The sequence below is a fragment of the Opisthorchis viverrini genome, assembly GCF_000715545.1.
Source record: "Opisthorchis viverrini unplaced genomic scaffold opera_v5_10, whole genome shotgun sequence".
NCBI lineage: Eukaryota > Metazoa > Platyhelminthes > Trematoda > Opisthorchiida > Opisthorchiidae > Opisthorchis > Opisthorchis viverrini.
Window position 1 is genome coordinate 3,435,422 of NW_008751666.1, and position 20,631 is coordinate 3,456,052.

General features: G+C 43.8%; 1 protein-coding gene across 1 annotated transcript in view; it reads right to left on the minus strand.

Annotated features, from left to right (window-relative positions):
• Positions 1-1,648: 1,648 nt before the first annotated feature.
• T265_01011 (hypothetical protein) overlaps positions 1,649-20,631 on the minus strand; it is a gene marked incomplete at both ends in the record, with an annotated part of 28,470 nt that continues 9,487 nt past the window's right edge. Inside the window, 9 exons of the mRNA XM_009164926.1 lie at positions 1,649-2,125; positions 3,874-3,993; positions 7,795-8,037; positions 8,897-9,013; positions 9,681-9,875; positions 13,436-13,529; positions 16,480-17,033; positions 18,219-18,472; positions 19,928-20,083. Of these exons, the coding sequence (XP_009163190.1) occupies positions 1,649-2,125; positions 3,874-3,993; positions 7,795-8,037; positions 8,897-9,013; positions 9,681-9,875; positions 13,436-13,529; positions 16,480-17,033; positions 18,219-18,472; positions 19,928-20,083 (2,210 nt within the window). The remainder of the gene's footprint in view (positions 2,126-3,873; positions 3,994-7,794; positions 8,038-8,896; positions 9,014-9,680; positions 9,876-13,435; positions 13,530-16,479; positions 17,034-18,218; positions 18,473-19,927; positions 20,084-20,631) is intronic.

Consider the following 20,631-nt stretch of genomic DNA (forward strand, 5'->3'; position numbering starts at 1 on the left):
GCATATTGGCTCAAGCAAGAACAAAAAACGAACGCGAATTTATGGAAGCATGGTACTCCACCGAAGAGGCGATCAACAAACACATTGAAATTGATCCCATTTACCAGCCACTAAGAGCGAGAGAACTCCAGAACCACCGAACTTAAAGCTGCAAAATCAACCAGACGAGGAAATCATAAGAGAAGGAGGAAAACATCATTCAAACGGACACATCAATTGGATTGGAAGAAGCGCCCAATCAAAGCACCAAATCAACCGACGGGCGAAGGGACGCTGACTGCTACGGTGGAGGAAATAGGGCGGCACAAGCAACCAATCAAACTCAAGAACGTCAGACCACAACGCAATACAACCCGAGGCCGGAGAGAACGAACTACTAAAAATAGAAGGCGTGAGAGTAACCAATCGACACAAAGGAACGCAGACCACAACGCAACAAAGATCACAAATGAACCAATAGGTTCAACAAATTTGTTACACGTTAAGTAGCCAATCACTTCAGAAGACAACAGATAGCCCTCGAATGCTATATAAGCACCCGCAGGCAAGGAAGAAGTACCCACTCAACTGCGCACTGATGATGTCTCCTCGTATGGTGACGAAACGATTGCAAGCCAATTGCCAAGCTCGGCGAACAGATCAACAGCCACCTGATCAACAACCAACAACGGGTTCAGTTTTAATGTAAGTTCTAATTCTGAAGAAAAATTGCATTCCTGCTCTTCTTAGATGCTGAGTTGAAAAAACTCATCTCTGGAGATGGCAAGCAATGAGCGATAAGAAAACGATGTTCCCCAAATGACAAAGCACACAGGCAAAACTTTACAGTAAGCTCCAAGGAGACCTTTGGGTTCAAGTATTTCATGAATTGCGCATCTTCCTGCTATTTTGGTTGTAGTCTCGGTTTTATTTCACTTAACTGTATAGACTTAGAACTTAAAACTCGCAGGGGGTCTGGTGTGACCCCCAAATGGATGCCAAATGGTTGATGTAGAAGAAGGATTCACGAGTTCGCTGGGCTTGACAGTCTTGGTACAAATGTTGGCTGTCGGCAGAATATCACCAACACGACTGGTGAGCTCAAGAGGGATTCATCGTCGCAGTAAAGGTTCATATGACAGGAACAACCATGCGATGAATAGGAGAAAGTAACGTTCGAAGAGGTAGAGCAGGTCCGAATCAACGTACATCTGGACGTCGATTGATCAGACGAGACCACTGACAGAACCAACCATCTAGCCTCGCACTCGGAGATCAGTCCCTGGTCAAAAGATGTGCATGAATACAAGCGCAACACCGACCACACCAACACAACGACCAGCTGCCTAATCACCATGCACCGCTATCCAAATTATGTCACTTCGATTGCAGACGGGATATCTGCAACAAAACTGTAAAAATCACTGAACAAATCAACCATCATGCCTGGGATCCCTATTGGTGATGTTGAGGTTTGTGCTCCGTTCTCATAACTTGTGAATGTACCCCAGCAGATATATGTTGAAAAAGACTGACTGTGGAGATGATGGAGAGCAGAAACTTAAGCTCTTTAGCACAGTCCATTGGATAGTATTAAAGTTCTCCAACTTATTTGCAAAGCTGGGTGTATTGACTTTCAATTGACTGACCACCGAGTCATATAACAAAGTCAAAGCGTTACCTGAATAAATGCCTCTGCTGCAACGGCGCTTGCAAAATCAACCGAGCTTTCGTCTGCCAAACCTGGCTCCTGGCTAACCAGCAAGGGAACTTCAGAGGCTTCACTTGTATCTTCAAGGTAATTCAAGACTGCCTGAACTTCCTCAGGATAGGATTGCCCTAAGTAGGCAGCCGCTCTAAAATGGGCGACGGAGTTCCACGCTTGGTCCCATGCACGAAGCCCGCGCTGCAGATCGCGCGTTCGGTGCACCCGAGAGTCAGGTTGTTCACAGAGGTAAACAGATGTAGTCGAGTTTCTTTGCTGCGAGGTCGTTGAAGGAGATTCCGGAAGTGCCTCCTTAGGTATAGGTACGTTGGACAGGTTTGAAAACAGTAATTCGAGTTTCCTGCGTGCCCTGAGGTCAATGGATTCTTTAAGGGCCGTACTGATATTCTTGGCAAATTCTTCTAAGTAGTCAAGGTGAAACTAGAATGGAATCCAAATGAAATGCACTACAATCTAATCAGCTTCAGGGTACAGATCAGCTATATGTAAACTATATATAAAAGTGTATATATATATACTATCCAAAGTCGTAAAGTGATAGCACATGCCACCCAGGACAAACAGCGAGCAAATCACTGAAATTTGTTAGTTTTCAGTGTATAGGTTTTGGTAAAAGCAATCAAGACTAAAACAAAACCCGCTTTTTGTACGGCGTTTCAGTAGTTCAAATGGTACTTTTCTGTTGGTGGTAATGTCAGTAAAAGATTATTTTGGGCCACAATGGTGGATCTCGCTGTCTCTACTGCAAGTGGGGGTTGGCAATTTCGACTAAGGAGGAAGCCTAACAGCAGCCGACTCATTTGTACTTGACACGGTAGTGTCAGACACAAGCATGCTTCATATAACTTCTGGATAGTATTCAACTCTTTGACGGTAAACTACTGCGAAATATGCTGGAATTGAACAATGTTCCAAAATACCTAGTCAGGCTGCTTAGATCACTCCGAGTGAAGACGAAATCCGAGTTTACCAAAACTGTCTCTGTGTTGTTCACCTTCCCGGCCAAATACGACAGATTTCCGAAGTGGATGATCCAAAATCAATGTACAGGTCATATTGTTTCAACTAGCAGAAGGCAGTGTTGCTCCTGTAGTAGATCACAAAATTTTACAGAAGGTCCGTGTCCTCGGTCAGGTTGTGTTTTTTGCAACGAAGGGTCGCTGGAGATGAACACAGTTACATTGGAATACGTATGCAAGTCATGTACTCTGGAGGAGCGCTTCATTTATACACTCAAGTCGGAACCGAATTCCAGTGACGCCACTGGATTCGACCGGACAATTCAACAGCGTCAACTCTGATGGTCTGGTCGTCACTGCCAAGAAAACATTCAGATTCATGCTTGCTCAATATCTGTTTCATTGTTGATGTAAGTTCAGGAAATGAGGCAGAATCGTAAATTCTCACCTCCAAGTCCGACACACAGTACCGAAATTTGTAAACCGTCTGTGGCCTGTACCAATACGACTGACTGCGAGTCGACAAGGACCATCATGCTTGGACAACCTGAGCCGATATATTCAAATAGTCTGCTCCTCACACAGACAATCGAATGGGGTTGTATAGATGCAAACTACTTCAGCTTTCACAATGTGTGGCCGGTTTAGGACTCCCCAACTGACCAGATTGATCGATTCAATGTGATTAAAACTGGGTCGCTGTTTAACCCTTATGAGACGTTATCTGACTGTAAGGTCGACAGATATCCATATATTGTGTGAGCATTTGTTTCCCGATCAATACTTGTGCTATGTAACTAAACTATTACCTCCTGAACTGCTGTTCTTTAGACCAGCTTTTTATCCCCATCAACCAGACTCCCGATCTTTGTTCGTCATCACATCTGTATCGTCTATTTTTTGCTGAAAATCGTTTTTCATGGATACGTGCATGGTCCACTAGTGATTGTCAAATCCACTCCGGGTCCCCATTGTTAATGAGCCAAGCAATACAGGTTGATGAATACACATTGATTTTTATTCCTCGGTAATCTGGCGGTCTACAATCCTTTTTACGACAACCTTCCCAGTAAGACAATTAGAAAATTATGGTGACACACAAACCTATGAATTGGAACCGCCAGAAAAAGTTTTAAAGCGTCACCGGCTGTAATGAACTGAATAAACTGACTTCCCACATTCAAACAGCCAAACAAAACGTGCTCAAACCTCTCTTTCCAGTCCGTTCGGTTTCCTCCACAACACCTTCTCTTTCAAATACCCATCCGAATATTTCTTTCTCACGGCATTCCGTATAATGCCAAGTTTGTTGTGTAGATACACGTCTAACTTTGTCGTCTGTTCGCCTTCGGTAAAGTTAGGAGGTAGAAGATCCGCAAAATTCCTCGCCTGTTCATCGTCCAAAAACTGTACCAGATCAATGATTTGGCGCTCAAATACGACGGGTAAAAAGGAGGACCTTTCAACCGACGGAGATTCAGCCAGTTCCTGGTCTATCTTGAGTGAGCACTGGGACTGACAAAGTGTGTCTCTAATCTCCAAAGGCAGTCCATGATGCAACTCTGTAATAGTTGAGGAGGGAAGAGAGAATAAAAGCAGTGGTCCCGATGATTCATCTAAAAGTAACACATCATTTCTTCATAATATGGAAAGCATCAAACCTCAATTGATCAACTTCGATGCCCTACAAATGTCGCGTTGTTTAACAACGAAATTCCAATTTAAAAGCCTATCATCTATTCGTGCTCTCATAACTAAAAGCTAAAATCAGCAAGTAACTTGTTCAACCCAAATCGGTTTTGAATTTTCCACGGAAAATTCATGTCTTTTAAGGAACACGGGAAGTACACGACTTCGAAAGTTAACAAAAAGTTATAACAGCCTGATACACCACTCGCTCAACTCCTCTTTTTCAGATACACCGTTAGAGAATAGTGTGCAGTAGAACTGCTATCCAAACCCTGCACTCAAGCACATCCATTACACGTTGATTATCAACTTTCACAGACATTTGTTTACTACAGCCCCCGATTTATCTTCTATCAACACCTATTATTTTGGTTGCATTCTACCATCAGATTGTCTGCCACAAAAGGAGCTCTTTTGTGGGAAACCGTCGGTGCGGTGGGAAATACTGTAGAACAGTTTGAGCGATATCCTCCAAACAGATATGATACCCAAGGAGCAACAATCATGTTTCTATCTCTGTGTTCCAATGGTAGGCTCCCTCTAAAGTGCTCAGTTACGCACCTTGATATAAAAAACCCCAAAGTCCTAATAAACCACCCACACATCCTATTTACCTCTCATATTGCAAATTTTTCGTATGGCCTCGAAGCTACACCACTCGCTCAACTCCTCTTTTTCAGATACACCGTTAGAGAATAGTGTGCAGTAGAACTGCTATCCAAACCCTGCACTCAAGCACATCCATTACACGTTGATTATCAACTTTCACAGACATTTGTTTACTACAGCCCCCGATTTATCTTCTATCAACACCTATTATTTTGGTTGCATTCTACCATCAGATTGTCTGCCACAAAAGGAGCTCTTTTGTGGGAAACCGTCGGTGCGGTGGGAAATAGTGTAGAACAGTTTGAGCGATATCCTCCAAACAGATATGATACCCAAGGAGCAACAATCATGTTTCTATCTCTGTGTTCCAATGGTAGGCTCCCTCTAAAGTGCTCAGTTACGCACCTTGATATAAAAAACCCCAAAGTCCTGATAAACCACCCTCACATCCTATTTACCTCTCATATTGCAAATTTTTCGTATGGCCTCGAAGCGTAGTGTAGTTATATAGTATAGTATAGTATAGTAAAAAATTGTCACGATATGCTAACAGAAAGCGGGTATAATAAAAAGTCAGACACCACATGTTTATCCATTGCTTTACTCACAAGTCTGTATGATTAGAAGCATTACACCGATTACTTAGGTTGAAGGTTACGTAATATTTATCTGAATATGTGTCAAGTACATAGAAGTAAGCTACTCCGAATGATAAGACTAGAGTGATCCAAAAGCCGGCAAAGTCCTTTGCTCCTAGCGCCACAATTTCCGAGATTCTGGCTCAAATTCACGCCTATTTCTCGCTAAATGTATGAGAACCTCACTAATCCGGTCATGCATATACTGCAGACTCACCTGTGATAAATAATTGTTCAAATTCCTCAGCCTCAACGAGACCTTCTTCCACACACAGGGACGCACAGTAGTACAGGACACGAACCAGGAAGTTACGCGTTTCGTTCCAACTTCTCAGGGCTTCTGTTCGTTCTTTTCTGTCCTGAAATGAAATACGGTGTCAGCGTGCGTCTTTGGTTCAAGTCATACAGTCTATGGAACCAGCAGTACAGAAAAATATTGTCCTCTGCGACCTTCAATTCGCAAACTGTATTTCCAAATACCTCTGCTATATGCATCAAAACGAGGTTAGCGGCCTGGAGTTACTAAACAAGGAGCGTGAGAAGTAATTGTGTACCAATTCTCAAAGTGCAACACGGCGTCAGGTGCTTAAACAGGCTTAAAATATAGCCGTTTCTGTACTAGCCGAAATGTATTGCGTCAAGATTCAGAACGCCTGCATATATCAGTCCGGTCTTAAACTTTCCAAAAGAGTATGTATGTGTAAACATTTGGCACAGTGAGTGCATCAAAAACAATAATGCAGATAGATAGGGTTAATGTCATTGTCAGTCCGTCAGGCAACCAAAGTAGATCACGGACCCTCCTTATGTTCATTTCCAGTACCTTCCGCCTCACAGAATACCCCACCTAAGAACGAATCTCCGAGCTGCTTTGTGGACAGAAACGTGCTGCCAGAACCATCGGAAAGAAGTGCATAATAAAAGTGAGTCTCCATCTAGTTACCTTTTTAAACGAATTGGAGCAACTGTTCTTTCATACACCATGAGTTTGGTCGGTCACTGTGGGGGTTGTCACAAGAAGATAGGCTGTGAAGTTATTCTAGTTTAAAGCTCATTGTTACAATGGGTCTTAGGGGTATGCCTTCATCTAAAGAACGGTTAACGGCTCGATACTCGTTCAGCTGGTGCTCCGTTGGAGAATTCCTGTACGACATGAATCGGAAACGCTACTGACCGTGGTCTAACATAGAATATGAAGGCAGGTGCTCACTAATCGATATTTCAGCATCCTTTCGTTCCTTTTGGATTACTGCCTATCGTATTTCAAATGTGAGCTTGACAACTAATAGCGCAAAAGCTATTACCTACCCTATAAGCTGCTAACACGCCTTTTGACCACAAAGTCAACCGCACAAAACCGGAAGAGAGAACCGACCGCCAGCAAATTACTAAATTTAAATCCCTGAATTTAAAAAAAGGCGCACATTTAATCGCTACACTTGGTATGCACACAGGTCGATCAACTGGGAAGTTTAGCTGAGTACGCCGAATCATAAGAAATGGATTGGACAGCAGAGCAGCCACTTACATTCCGGCCGGTATGTTTCTAAGTTTGAATTGTATTTATAATATCATAAACCAAGGAAAGGTGCTGCAAAAATACCCCTCGGCCATCTGGTGATTCCTCGGGATTTCTAATTCATTTCATTGCTGACAGACGCAACATTGCGTTTTGTTCTTGTAACTGTATATTGTAGATCATATTCCCAGCCGGCCTTCAACCCCATTTTCTGTGGTGATGTATTCACCAGTGATTCAATGATACTCCACGAAATCGCCTTCTGGTGGGAATGGCTATTGATCTATTGTAACTAGCTATGAAAACCTTTTGCTCTGTGGAATTTGCTGTACATCTAGCTGATCCAGGCCACTTTTCATTGTGTGGTTTCTACTCTTTGGAACATCTAAAGCTTCAAGGTACGCCAGATGGTATGGAATTCAAAACTTCTTTGTCGGTTGGCTTCTGATTTATTTGCGCTACGAGGAACAATAAGGGTGGCACGATTTCGTTCCCTTACGGAGAGAGACTACGGCTTTACTGAAACAACTAGGGTGGAAAACACCCTAGTTAGAGAAGAAAGATTGCACGAAATAGTTAGCTATTTATGAATACATTTACCTCAGCGTGGTATGGTATGGTGTTGTAAGGCCAGTGTGAACAAAAAAACAGAGAAAGCCAAGCACAAGCAATCACCCATTCACTGCTTACATTCGATCTTATTGACGGAATAAGATTTTCCAACGGTCTCAGCACCCACTTCGAATTGGGAAGGCAGTTATCGTCCAGTTCATACCACAATCGCAGATCAGTTTTGTGCAGAGTTTTCCAGTAGGAATTGTGTCTCTTTGACCTTATCTGCTGTTCGATCCGCTCAAACACTGCCTCCGGGATTTCGAGCGGCAGAAGGGGCAAGCCATACTTTTGTCCAAGCAGTATCTGTGAGTGAAAATCGATAAAAATGCTTACCTAGATAGTTGCGTTATGACACATAACTGCGACTGACACATTACAGATGACGCCATCCTGTGTTTGATAGTTTCTTGTATCATGGTGTCCCAATCAGTAAGTGACCATGTGATATAGTTTCTGTAAGTGAAGGATAAGTGACGCTATGTCCTGTCTAAATGAGAGTTACTCACACTGTTGATCAGCTGCTCGTGACCGAACGGTTAAGTACTCAACCACTAAACAGTAGATTGCGGGCCTTCAGTATGCCTTAAAAGAAGGTAGACCATTCATTGCAGTGGGGTCTAAATAGAGTTTGCTACCGCTGCGAAAGATATAACACTATACTGAAACCAGAGATGTACCCTCGCCTCACTTCGGTCATCAGTAATGATGGATGTCGTGGTGAACCATCCATGGAACTGTCATCTCTATGACAGGAGCTCATTCAAATACGCATGCTCTTCGAAATCTGGCACAACAATACTTCGTAGATAATCGGGCATTGATTTGCTACCAGACGACAGAGGCGTTCTTTCTGGGTTTTACTCCTTCCTACGGTGTAGATGTTGTGAATCAGGTGTGTTTATGGAATCAACTATCGACACTGAAAACATTACCATTCCCAGTCTTTGATTGGGTAGCAATTAACATGTGAAAATCACAACGATGGCAGACCTGCCTCTTGCTAGTATCAGTGTGTCGAGAGACTGTGAAGTGATGGAGACCTGACTGAAAAAAGCCGGGATGAGCCAGATTTTAAAGACCACAATTTAGGCACTCATGATATCTGGCATGAATACTGCTCAGCGCGCCCATTTATTAATTGGTGGTAGAGTGAGCAACTTACCAAAGTACAACAGTTTTCGTCGCATTTCGAGAAATTTCTGCATAATTCGAGGAACGTCTCTCTGTAGTGCACCAACTCAAGGGGTAGCGAGCTGTCCAGTGGTCGTGGATCGATTATCTAGGTTTTTTTGAAAACGAAATGAAGTTCAATCATACCTGATAAACTGGGATATTATTCGCTGAGTAACAGAATTCAGATTAAGTGGAGCAAAATACTGATGAGCCTCGTTCGCAGTGAGATAAAACTTCGTACTGTGCAGTCAGCACACGTGAAAGTGGCGATCACCATCAACCACAGATCAGCGTGGAACACAACCATTTTACCGAGTTCGAAATTTAAAACAATTAGAATCACACGGATGTCATCTAGAAAGACCGGTTGCACAGATGCCACCCAAACTTTCCTCATTCATTCATCCATTTTATTGCCTCACTGTGAATTAGGCAAGGCAGGCTACCGATGACCCAACATGACTAATCCACCGTTGCTTCTGGCGCTGGACACATTCGTCAATGGAAACTTCTGCTTCACCACTGACCACTCTTTGCAGACACAATGTCAAAGGCTTACACCAACCGTAGTTCCGAGACAACAGTTAGCAAGCATCAACCATTGCCTCATTTCAGTTATTCGAAGAGGGCAAGACTAAAACCATGCAATAGAACAACCTGTACTGTACCTGGTATGCGCGTATTTTAGGACTCATAAATGCGACGCTTTTAAAATAGGTCTCCCAGATTAGCAAATGCGATGCTAGCCTTAGCGATTCACCCTTATCTGTCACATTGTACTTGGAGCTTATAAGATCCTCAAGACACGTCAAGAGTTCCACAAGTTCAAATGCTTTCTCTTGGATTACAGATGGGATATTCGGTGAGCGCACGTTCGCCAGGACCACCTCACTTTTCATTGATGCAAAACGTACGTCGAAGGACAGGGTGAATTTGGTCCGTCCGCACAAAAACGTTCGAACTTCGTTCTACTTTTCGAAGACAAGAGTAGTGTCATCTGCATATTTCATGTCAGCAACGTCTCACCAGCACCTATTTGAATCCCGGGGTTTTGTAAACCCTAAGTCGTTTGTGTCATCCTATCGAGCACCAAATGGAGTATAAAACTGCTTTGCTCGATTTTTCAGCGTTCTTGGTAGTATTATTCCAAAAAGGGTGCAGGTAAAATGCGCTGACAACGATGGGACATCCTTTGCTTTTGCTGGTTACTTATCACGGGTGAGCAATTGGCAGCAGTCTTTTGAACCCTAATCATTTCGATCCGACACACTGTGTCATGAATGGGCCTAAGGTGTTTGAACAAGGAATATTGGTCACTGAAACTTGACGAATGTAGCTCACAGAAAGGAATTTTGTGTTGAACTGAATATCCACAGAAAAACAGTGCCACAAAAAAGAATATACCATGTATATCAAACCGGTTTTGACGGGGGACTCGATGGAATCCAGCGATTCTCCCGCTTATAATGGTCTTTTCAAATTATGGGTGCTGCACCGAGCTGCCTGATGTTTCATTTGGCACAATATTCGAGAGATCACAATACATTGTCTAGACATAACACACTACACATAAGGTTGCTGAAAAATCCTCGGCAGTCCACGACCGGTTTCACCCTTCTTGGGGTCCACCAGTTTGGTGCAGTTTTCCGTCAACTTTATGTTCCACTTGAACTCAAATTGTATAAAAACCGCCAAATACTCTCATTCGTACACAAATTTAGTCATCAGTGATGGTTACAGACATAAAAAGTATGATTTGACAAAACAGACAGCAATCCAATACTTAGACGACAGATGGACATGAAAGAATATGTATTTCAGGGATTACGTAAGTTCGACTGCGTAAAGTATGGAATTCAAAGATTACAGAGATTAATTTATCACCTCATTGCAAAAACTGAACATATTTCAGTGATATTTGATCAGTTTATTTCATACACACGATTTCCTCAACAAAAAAGCCACTTGCCTCAAGGTTAAGTCCATACCGTTCTTTTGTGTGTTGCTTCAATTCCGGGTAGACTCTTTCTGCCAAGAAGCGTCGTTCGAGCGAAAAATCTGTAATGATGATAAAGTACGCTGTAAAGTTCATACTGTACACAAACATTTGCAATGTACACATTTTCCAAAAATCTGATCCACTTTCTTCGCAAAGTTTGGGAAGAGTATTGCCGGCATGTCTAAATATTTGTTCCTCAATCGCTATTACCGGTTGGTAATCCGGTGGCACTGAACTTAGCAGTTGGTTTACGTGCAAACCAAGGTGTATGTTTGGAGTAGTTAATGAGAGCAACAACTCATTTTCTTCGGCCCGGAGTATCCAGTGACCTATCGGTCGTCTGGTATTCAACGGGTCGCATAATCACCAGGTCATCAGAAATTAGCAATACGAGTCAGGAGCAACATCACATTTGCCGTTAACTATCAAGCTTTGTATCGTTCGCCGAGAAAAATTAGAATTAAGTTCATTTAAGGTAGTTTAAGCAATAGTACTTTAATATAGTATGTGTATACATATTATCCTGCCTAAGCGTGAGTTAACTGCAGTGCTGATCAGCCACTCGTGGACGGTGCGTTTAGCGCTCAAATTACTAACAGGGCAAAGTTATGGGTTCCAAACTCCTTGGGGGGTTTTTGAAAGTGCACTGCTGATGATCCTCAATAAGCATGAAACAATTGTAGAGTGCTTCTCGGGAGAGATTGGCTTCCCCGACAGAACAAAATATCTATTGAAAATAACCTAATTCTCCACACTACCAATAATTGGGTTTCGTTGATCCTAAATACTCCAAAAGGTCTGAGACGGATTCGAAATGGCTTAGTTTCAGCACCTTGTACCGTTTTCAACATCAATTTTTGTGCTTTGCAGTCATGAACGCTATTTAACGTGGGCGTTCTACCGCCTTCGTTCCGGGGGGGGGGGGGCGGCCTTATCCAGCGAATCAAAAACGATGTGGTCGACCCCTCATCCAGCGAATCAACGTACGATGGAAAACATTGAATCGTTAGGACAGTCTGTAAGACAGATATTCTATAATACAGACAACCAAGGATTTAGTGATCGATCAGGTAGGTGAAATGATAACTCGATCGAATTGATCGATGCTTCGTTCTCATTTGAAATTCCCGGTTGGTTGACCCGGGGCAGAATCCGGGTGATGCGATCGAACGTGACATGAGTGCTATCATCAGTGCTGTCATCTAACAACCTCTGACCGGTGCGTGGTACCTCGGTTGGATTATGAATGAATAACAAACATAACGGTGTTTATTTCGCGACGTTTCACACAATGCATGTAGCCTTCCTTATGAGTGGAATAATCCGAATCAGGATAAACCAAAAAAGCAAAGCTGATAGGCACCATCACAAGGGTATTATACGTCCCATTTTGTTTTGAAGGTAGTGTGGGATGAACTGAAATTGCACTTGAAACAATATTCATACTGTCAGCTCCGAGTCACGCTGGATAGTGATTTAAGACACTGAGTGCAAATCATGGGTACACCCGAAAGACAACACCTCGCCTTTCATCACTAAACAAGATTGTTTGACTCGTGCTGCTAGCAAACACCCGCAATTTTAAAGGAAACTTTCTTTCGGCAGGTGCCTTAGGGAAGAGTGGAAGCTTGCTGTCGTGTCCTGACTGCATATGAAGGTCACCGGTAGGTGTCAATCGTTCGGCTGGCGAACTTGCATCGGTCTCACCCACCATGTTTGTCCATTCGCGATCAACGCGCACTCAGCTTTTGCTAGCTCAAGCGGCCTGTCTACACCGCACTTCTGAGGCAACCAGATGCATCGCGTACCCCTGATCGTCTGTCACTACTGCAACGGTGTTGTGTTCTTCCCGCGGTACAGTAGGATTGAGTGCGCGGCTTGCAGATGTCCGTCGCACACCCACAAACGTCAGGGTAGAGCGGCTCCGCGCAGAGATGCGTGCACCCAGCACAGGTGCGCACGTGCGAACATTAGTGCGGAAATGCGACGTACGCATTGGATGGCGGGAAAACCCAATGAGACGTTCGGGTTTTGAAGATGCGGTGGCGTCAAAGCGGCAGTTGGAATGGCAGTGGGACGCACAGATGCCGGATACGGCTCTATTCCACACAGAAATTATTCCACTGTTATGGGCATGGACATGCATTACAGTTTCCTAAACAATATTTACGTCCATAAATGGTTTGTTGATCTGTTCATTTTTCGCTGATAGTTTGTGCTGGCCCGCCATGCTAATCAACTTGCTTTTTCAAATAGGTTTCTCTCTAAGTCAAGTTTGCACCAGAATGCGCTTTTGCAGTTAAGGACAAGGGATAAAAAGGCATAGTGTGAGTCGAAATCTAGGCTTATCCCGGATCGCATCAGCAATAGTCCGGACAGTGCTCAGCTGTACAGAAGCCCAAAGGCTATTGGTGGACTGAACCAGAGAGCGTGAACCAATCCACCATCGGTGGCTATCAAACAGCTTCTCACAGATGAAGTTCTAGATGAGGCAACGTTCGAGATAATATCAGCCAACTTTTCATATACTGAAGAAGGGAGAATAATACGGATCGCCAGTTTTAGCCGGCCAAGAAATGAATAGAGAAGTTTGATCCGATCCTGGTACCCCTTCACGCAGTTACTGCACTGCTATGTTGACATTCTGTGTCTAATCGCTGACATCATGACCGATTTGGGCGAAACTGGAGAATAAGCGGAGTTTGGGGCATCGAAAGTGGTGATTCTTTCCCGAAACTACATGAAAAATCCAAAATAGCATTGCACATGAACCTGCTGTGCGAATTTCCTAGAAACCAGTTCTCCTCAACAGAACTGCTGGATTTCGCCACATCCAATGAGCTAAAGAGACCACCGCTAGTGAGCCACCACATCACTAAATAATATACTCGTTGAGTAAGGTAGCCAGCCGGTCGAGGGAATTAGGGAATCCGATAACTTGGTGAGAGGTTCGGCCACAACTGGAAATTCCGGTATTGGGAAGCAGCAACAGACACCGCGACGAATTTGCTTATTATTAGACCACAAACAACCTGTTAGGAAGCCCAGTATTTGAGTGCCAAAGGTCTCTGTCCTTAGCTAAATATTACAACTGTTTGTATATTCGTCTTGGAATCGCGCGCTATAATATAACAACAATAGTGGCAACAACTAGAAGAATAAATTACCCAATGAACAAACAGTCCAGATGCATTGAGTAGAAAATTCTTCAACCTGAGTGCCCATGCATACCATTCATACGCATAAGGGTAGAAAACAAAAACGTACCTACATATGCCGAACAAACAAATACATATATTGAACGTGGGCTAATCGCTGGTAATTCCTCAGGTGTGATTTTTCCTCGACATAAACCCACAAAGTGTTCCATTTCTATGAGGGATTCAACAGACGCATCAGTAAGCACTTCATCGACTGTCACAATAAACTGGCTTCGAGTGCGACCTTGGTTGTCATACCAACCTGTTGTACTCTATCGCACCTCCAACGCGACTTCTCATTGGTCAATTTTCACACCGACAGAAGAACACAAGTCGGATGGAAAAGCCAACGAGTATATAAGACCGCTTGTCTAGGTTAACACGGGAGAAAGTATGACAACTGAGGTGCCCCGGGCGTTTTTAGATGAACTCATTATGGTGAACCTATATAGCGGTTGCTGAAAACTGACATGAATAATCAAAGCAATCGGCAGAACGGCTATCAAGAATGTCACAGGGACACGTCACAAAAACGAATTTAGGTTGAAAACTCAATTAACGGCAGTATCCAATTTCTGAAATCATTTTTGCCACGTAGAATGCTGTGATCAGAACAGAAAAAATACCACTTATGCGCATCACTCTATCCAAACCACCTTCTTGTCAATCGACCTGATGCAGTCTCCGTCAGCGACGCCGAAAGTAGTTTATGCTACGGATTGTGCTCCGCCACTCAGACGGTCGACGTAGCATGAGTGAAGTAAACGTGGACGGATTTATTAGGCAGGGAAGACCAACCTCTGTGTACACATTCAAAGAAGACTACGTTAGGTTGGTCTAGTCCCCGAATTTCAAACAAGCTTATTCTGCGCCTGAACACCAAATTGTACGTCTGTTGCGACAAACATGCGTTTGCGGATTAGGTTGATACTGGCAGAGGATTCGGCTGAAGTTCACTTAAATCCCTCATTTAAGCTATTCTTCATGTTAACAGTGGAGTGCCAGAGCTGATGTATTAAGCCATATCATTTGAGAGACTATAAACGGAGAAATACAAACTTGTGTACATTAAACGTATGACTGCAGCACAACAAACGCTTACATGTTAACGACGCTAACTCGTCCTATTCACAGTGTGAACTGCTCCAAGTCACTCCTTTTAAGGGGAAAGTCCAGATATAGTTACACAAGCTATTTCCCATGAGTATTGTTCGATTTCAAGCACCCATCAAATTTCGAGGTATCAAATCCGAGTAAATTCAGTTATCCCAGTATACGCGGGTGTGCGGCGGAATGAACTAACTACGGCCCCCGCTGGAACCTCGTGCGGCGAAATCAATAAGGTTTCGGGTACGTAGTGATGGGGATAGAAAACACCTGCCGATCAACTCCTGGAGCAACCATAATCCTCACCACACCCGGCTGTAAATATGCCCTCAGCCACTGTTCCGTTGGTGGGCACATGGAATGACCGATTCCAACATCTGGCAGCTACATGTTACAACCGACTGCCGGCTCAATAGAGAGCAAACGCTGCAATTTGAACGAAGGGCATATCTGTCTGAGGAGTCAACCGACACAAACAGAAGAGCAATATGTTCAATCTCAATTCGAAAGCAGCTTTTTGCACAGACAGCTGTTTTCATCCGCGAGGTCGTTTCAAGATAGCCAGCAAACGAGTTTACGTCCCGTAGAATCACCAGACCCAAGCGCAAACTACTCGCCATTCGCGGAAATGCTGTGGTGTTTCCACAGCGATGAAACATTTAGCACCAATACACAGGTCATAAGCAGCCCGCTTCTTGTTCGCATTGAGAACGATACTCTCCTCAGTATGCATAGCACGCCAACAAGCTCCCGCAGCCTATGACGCTGAATTCGTCATTCGCTTAAGCTGTGTGCCACAAAAATTCTCATATCCACAAGGTTGTAACCTAGACCATGGAACAAATGAAACGCTTTTTTCCTAGTCAGAATCGAAATCAATAATGCAGATCGAAAAAATTTACGAGACGAGTAGAATGAGGATGAGGCTGCTGAATGACTATTTGGAACCGTACAACTACTTCTTAATACCGTGAACTCAAAAACCAGTCATTACACGTAAACATAGGTTATTATCTCATAATAAAAAAGTTTGGATCACAATTAAGATGTACGATCTTGGGTAATGCAAACCAGGATAAGTAACAAAACGTTACAAAAGATGAAACCATTTGAAGTGGTTGATAATGAAACAATGGGAAATGTACATATCACAGTTATTTCACCGTGTGTAGAAGCGTGTCACTGGGACAGAAGTTAATGTAAAGAAGGCCCGAAATAACTCAAGAGACTGGACGCCGAATCCGGAAGCAAACATGAGAGAAGCACTATTTTATGGCAGGTTCATGGTCGTCAGAAAATGTGGACCACTCATGCACAGAACAATTCCACTTGTAGAAGGTTGAAAGAATCTCTGCAGGGACACCCTCGGAGTGAACACAGAAGTTTGATGGTTGGAGAGAACCCCAGGTTGACGAAGACAGCAGATCCGTTGATATAGGTGCAAGGGGGAATAGGAAGAACTGTGTTTGTGCGACTTGCCCGCTGTTGGCTCGTGCATGCACTCGCCAAAGGCCATCAGTAATGGAGCAATTGTGTAGGACAGAGGTCAACGGCACTACCAAAAGAAAACAGCTCGGACAATCGAATACACTGAGCACGTGCTTCCCCTCACCTAAAGATAGGGTGGAATGGCCGACACATGAAGGATGACTATGTGCTGGACTTATTGTGATGGCAACTGTAGAAAGTTGTCTCGGTTGACGTCCTGGTGCAGCAATTTCTCCTTTCCACATGACAATAAGTTGGAGTGTGTCCGCCGTGGTCAAAAGACGAGGATAGTTCCGGACGAGCTGTTCTTTTCCGTCAAACATTGTGGCCACCTACAAACAGTGCAAAAGAGAAAAGAAATACCAAGTCCATATCACATTGTGCGAAACCAAAATGAGTGATACATCGAAAATAATAAGGTTAGCACTGGGAAGAGGTAGTGGAAGACCTGGAGGAGACCTCCGAGTGAGGAGGAATGCGGCCACTAAAGACAGTATGTGCTTGTCTCCGCCATAAAATTCGCCACACCGCTAGATCAGATGCCTCTAACCCTTAGCGTGACAGTGATTTGCATTTCAGATAGGCGGAAAGTAAACAGGCGAAGCTAGAATAAATGAGTTATAGAACAAGTCCACCATTTTGCCTGGGCAAGTTACCTTACGCCCAATCTCCGGTTTGGATGGTCGGTGGGTAAAAGAATGAGCAGACGCAGAAGACATGTGTTTGCCTCCTCCCACGTTATCATAAAGAGGCACAAGTTGCATTACAGTCGATAAAAATCCAATCGATTGAACTCAGGAACACGAGTACTGAAGACCTCTCACAAGTCATGCGTGCAGACAGTTTTGGATGGCCGCAAAAGGCGTTTCGAACTAACAACCAGACCTCTCATGTTTAAGAACTCTACTGGTACTCCCCTAGTAACGCACATTTACCTGTTATGTAAACACGGATATAACAAGCTGATAGCGACGGCGAAACGAGCCACTCAAGTTTTTTTGTCTCTGGCACACAAACCACAGCTAACTGAGGCTTGACCTACACGCAAGTTGCTTCGCCATAGGCACCCCTTTACTGTGGTGATATGTGATTCACGTAGGGGCTTGTTGGGCGCTCGGTATTCGTACAATTGAATGGAATTTTCGAAGGCTATGATGTGTCCCTGATGGACTAAAGTGGTCGGGCAATTGAGTCGAGAGTATTAGTCCAAACTTTTGAGTACCATTTAGGCATCCCGGGGTCTCAGCGATGCTGGCAAATTATTCCAACAGATTTTTCCGCCAGAGGTATGATTGCTTCAGTGGACAATGAAATTTGGTGAGCTGCGAAAATATGAACGTAGATGAGAATGTTTTTTGGTTTGATCACACACGCAACAAAACGCAACATTTTGGCGCAAAGGTTTTGCAGCTAAGAGTATTGTGCAGCTAACGGCCTCCGGCTTGTTGCGCTTGACAAGACCCAAGTGAAAACAAAGCAAACGAGTGAGTCACAGTGTGAGTAGACAAGAAACTGACCTCTAGATAAATTACGTCGCCCAATTCAACCTGGGAAACAGGAATTTCGGAAGTCCACAAGAGCGACGGCGGTTGTAGGAGGATTTCCAAGATAAGGGAGTAAGGAGCGACACGACCAGCAGTGATCAATACGGGAGCCCTCAAAACCAGTTTCGGCGGATAGTGTCTCAGGGAAGGGAATTCCTCATTTAAACTAAGCCGTTGGTAAGTTGCGTTGAAAAGCGCGAAAGCGTCTAGGTGTTTGTGGAAATCAGCTGTGGAAGGAAATAGATGAAACTCCTATTCGGATAGTTACATAAGATATGAGGCGAAATGTGGGGAAATCATTGGGGTTGGAAAACCCATCGATTCTGAAGTGAGTTGAGTTAAAGGATAAGACAAGGACATTTATGGATAAGTTTCAAAAATTTGATTCCGAGTAGTCCAAAAGTTGTCCGACCATGATAATCCATGTATCCCCAGCTTAAACGTTTAGGCAGCTGCATTAGATTAAAACTAGGTCTCTAAATCCGACGGTAGACAGACACATTTAGATAGTTCGCAGAGAAACTGATGTGTGGTTTGCTGTACGTGCGAACCAGAGCACAGCGTGCAAGAGCTGCTCAAACGTATGCAAAAGTTGAAGGTCTTACAGTTGACAGATACATTCATATGAAAGTGGGCGTCCAGAAGGTTACCGCTGTGCTTGATCGAACTGCAAAGCCTGTCGTATCGGAAAGTTTCGTTCTTGCTTGGAAGGACGGAAAACACGCATTCTAAGCATTTAACAGCCGTCTAGATAGGAATTAGCATGAAACAACTCAAGGTACACCACAGTTTTCTAATTTACTAGTCTATCGTATTTCAGCCACCAGGTTTGACAGTTATCAGATGTTTTGTTTGGACAACCAGCAATAGTGGTCTAATTAAGTCAAAAACAGTGAAAAACGCAACTCAAAAGCCAGTTGATCAGCTGACACCAGGTAATCGCGTGAACTGTGCACAGACAGCGGCTAGGCTACAACGTAAGGGAGTCCTCTAAGCTCAACTGACAAATCCAAGTAAGGGCCACCAGGCACTAAAACGGCTCACGCTGGCCTCAAAATACAGTAATTCTCCAAAACGAGGATCCTTGGTGGGTCCACGGCGTTACCCCTCAACTACCATAGAGTATGCAACCTGCTGAAGATAGACTTCCAGAGGGACCAGATATCTCTTTTCTCAATCGTGGATGTCTTTGAAAGACCACTGAATTGGTTTGATAATTAGTCCAGTCATCGCCAAACAGACCAAATAGGGGCATTTAAAATGTATCATGTACTCCAGGCCGTAGGATTTTCCGTTGGACTGCATGAACCAAAGCAGAGTATCAAAGCGTTAGCATACACAGACTTCTATTGATGATACCAGATTGGTCGTCAAAGAACTCCCCTTAGAGATATTGGGATGTTCCCGTCATAGAAGCGGCCTCGTGAAGACTGACTAATAAGAACTGTATTGCAAAAATTACACAATCAATGTCCCAATGGGGCATCTCATCATACTACTGGTGAACTGTGTTTTACTACCTTCAACTTTTTTAAGCTGCAAAGAACAAACGAAAGTATATACTTGTGTGCGCAAATGGGGTCCAAATTACAGATCTCTTTAGAGAGTAGCCACTCCTAATCAATCCTAGAAAAACGTACTGTGAAGCGAGGACTACTACAGTATGAAAACAGAGGACTTACACGGTGTCGTAATCGGAGACGAAATAGTAACCAAGTTCTCTAGCTGCCGCAGCTGAGCCTCAAAGATTGCAGGCATGATAAACCGAAGAGATGTGCTATCAGCCTCCAATTCACCGGAATAGATGTTCTCGAGGTAGAATTGTCGGGTTGACTGGTCTGGAAAGCGGATAGAATAAAATAATAATCAATAATCGTTGGGCTGTAACATTCTTTCGGTGTCTTGCTGTTACGCAACTCGAAGCATGAGGGCTAAGATACTGTCCGGTTGTCCAAACCTAGACATAAGCAGTCGAGTTGCTGCGGTTTGGTTCGAACCAAGGACCTTCCGGTCAGTAAGTTCGCACACTAATCACTGAGCTATCTCGAGCTCAAAGTATTATTCAGCACTCAGATTCAGCGGAAGTAATCGCGCCGGTAGCACCATGACCACAGCACCTGGCAAAAAAAACAGTTTTGCCACTATTCATAAACGATTGAGTAATGTGTCCTCTGTATACACAATACTGGAGCCACACAACACTGAAGCAGTTGTGTCGCGCCAAAGGAGGCTTTCTTGAGTAATAGACGTAACTGCACATACCAAGCTGGCGATGCGACTAGTTGATCGTACATCGTAACACTTCCTACCATTTAGACGAAAACCCCGCTGTTGGAAAATCCCCACTTGTTCTAACGCCACTCAATGCGTGGCCCTTGTCCTCTAG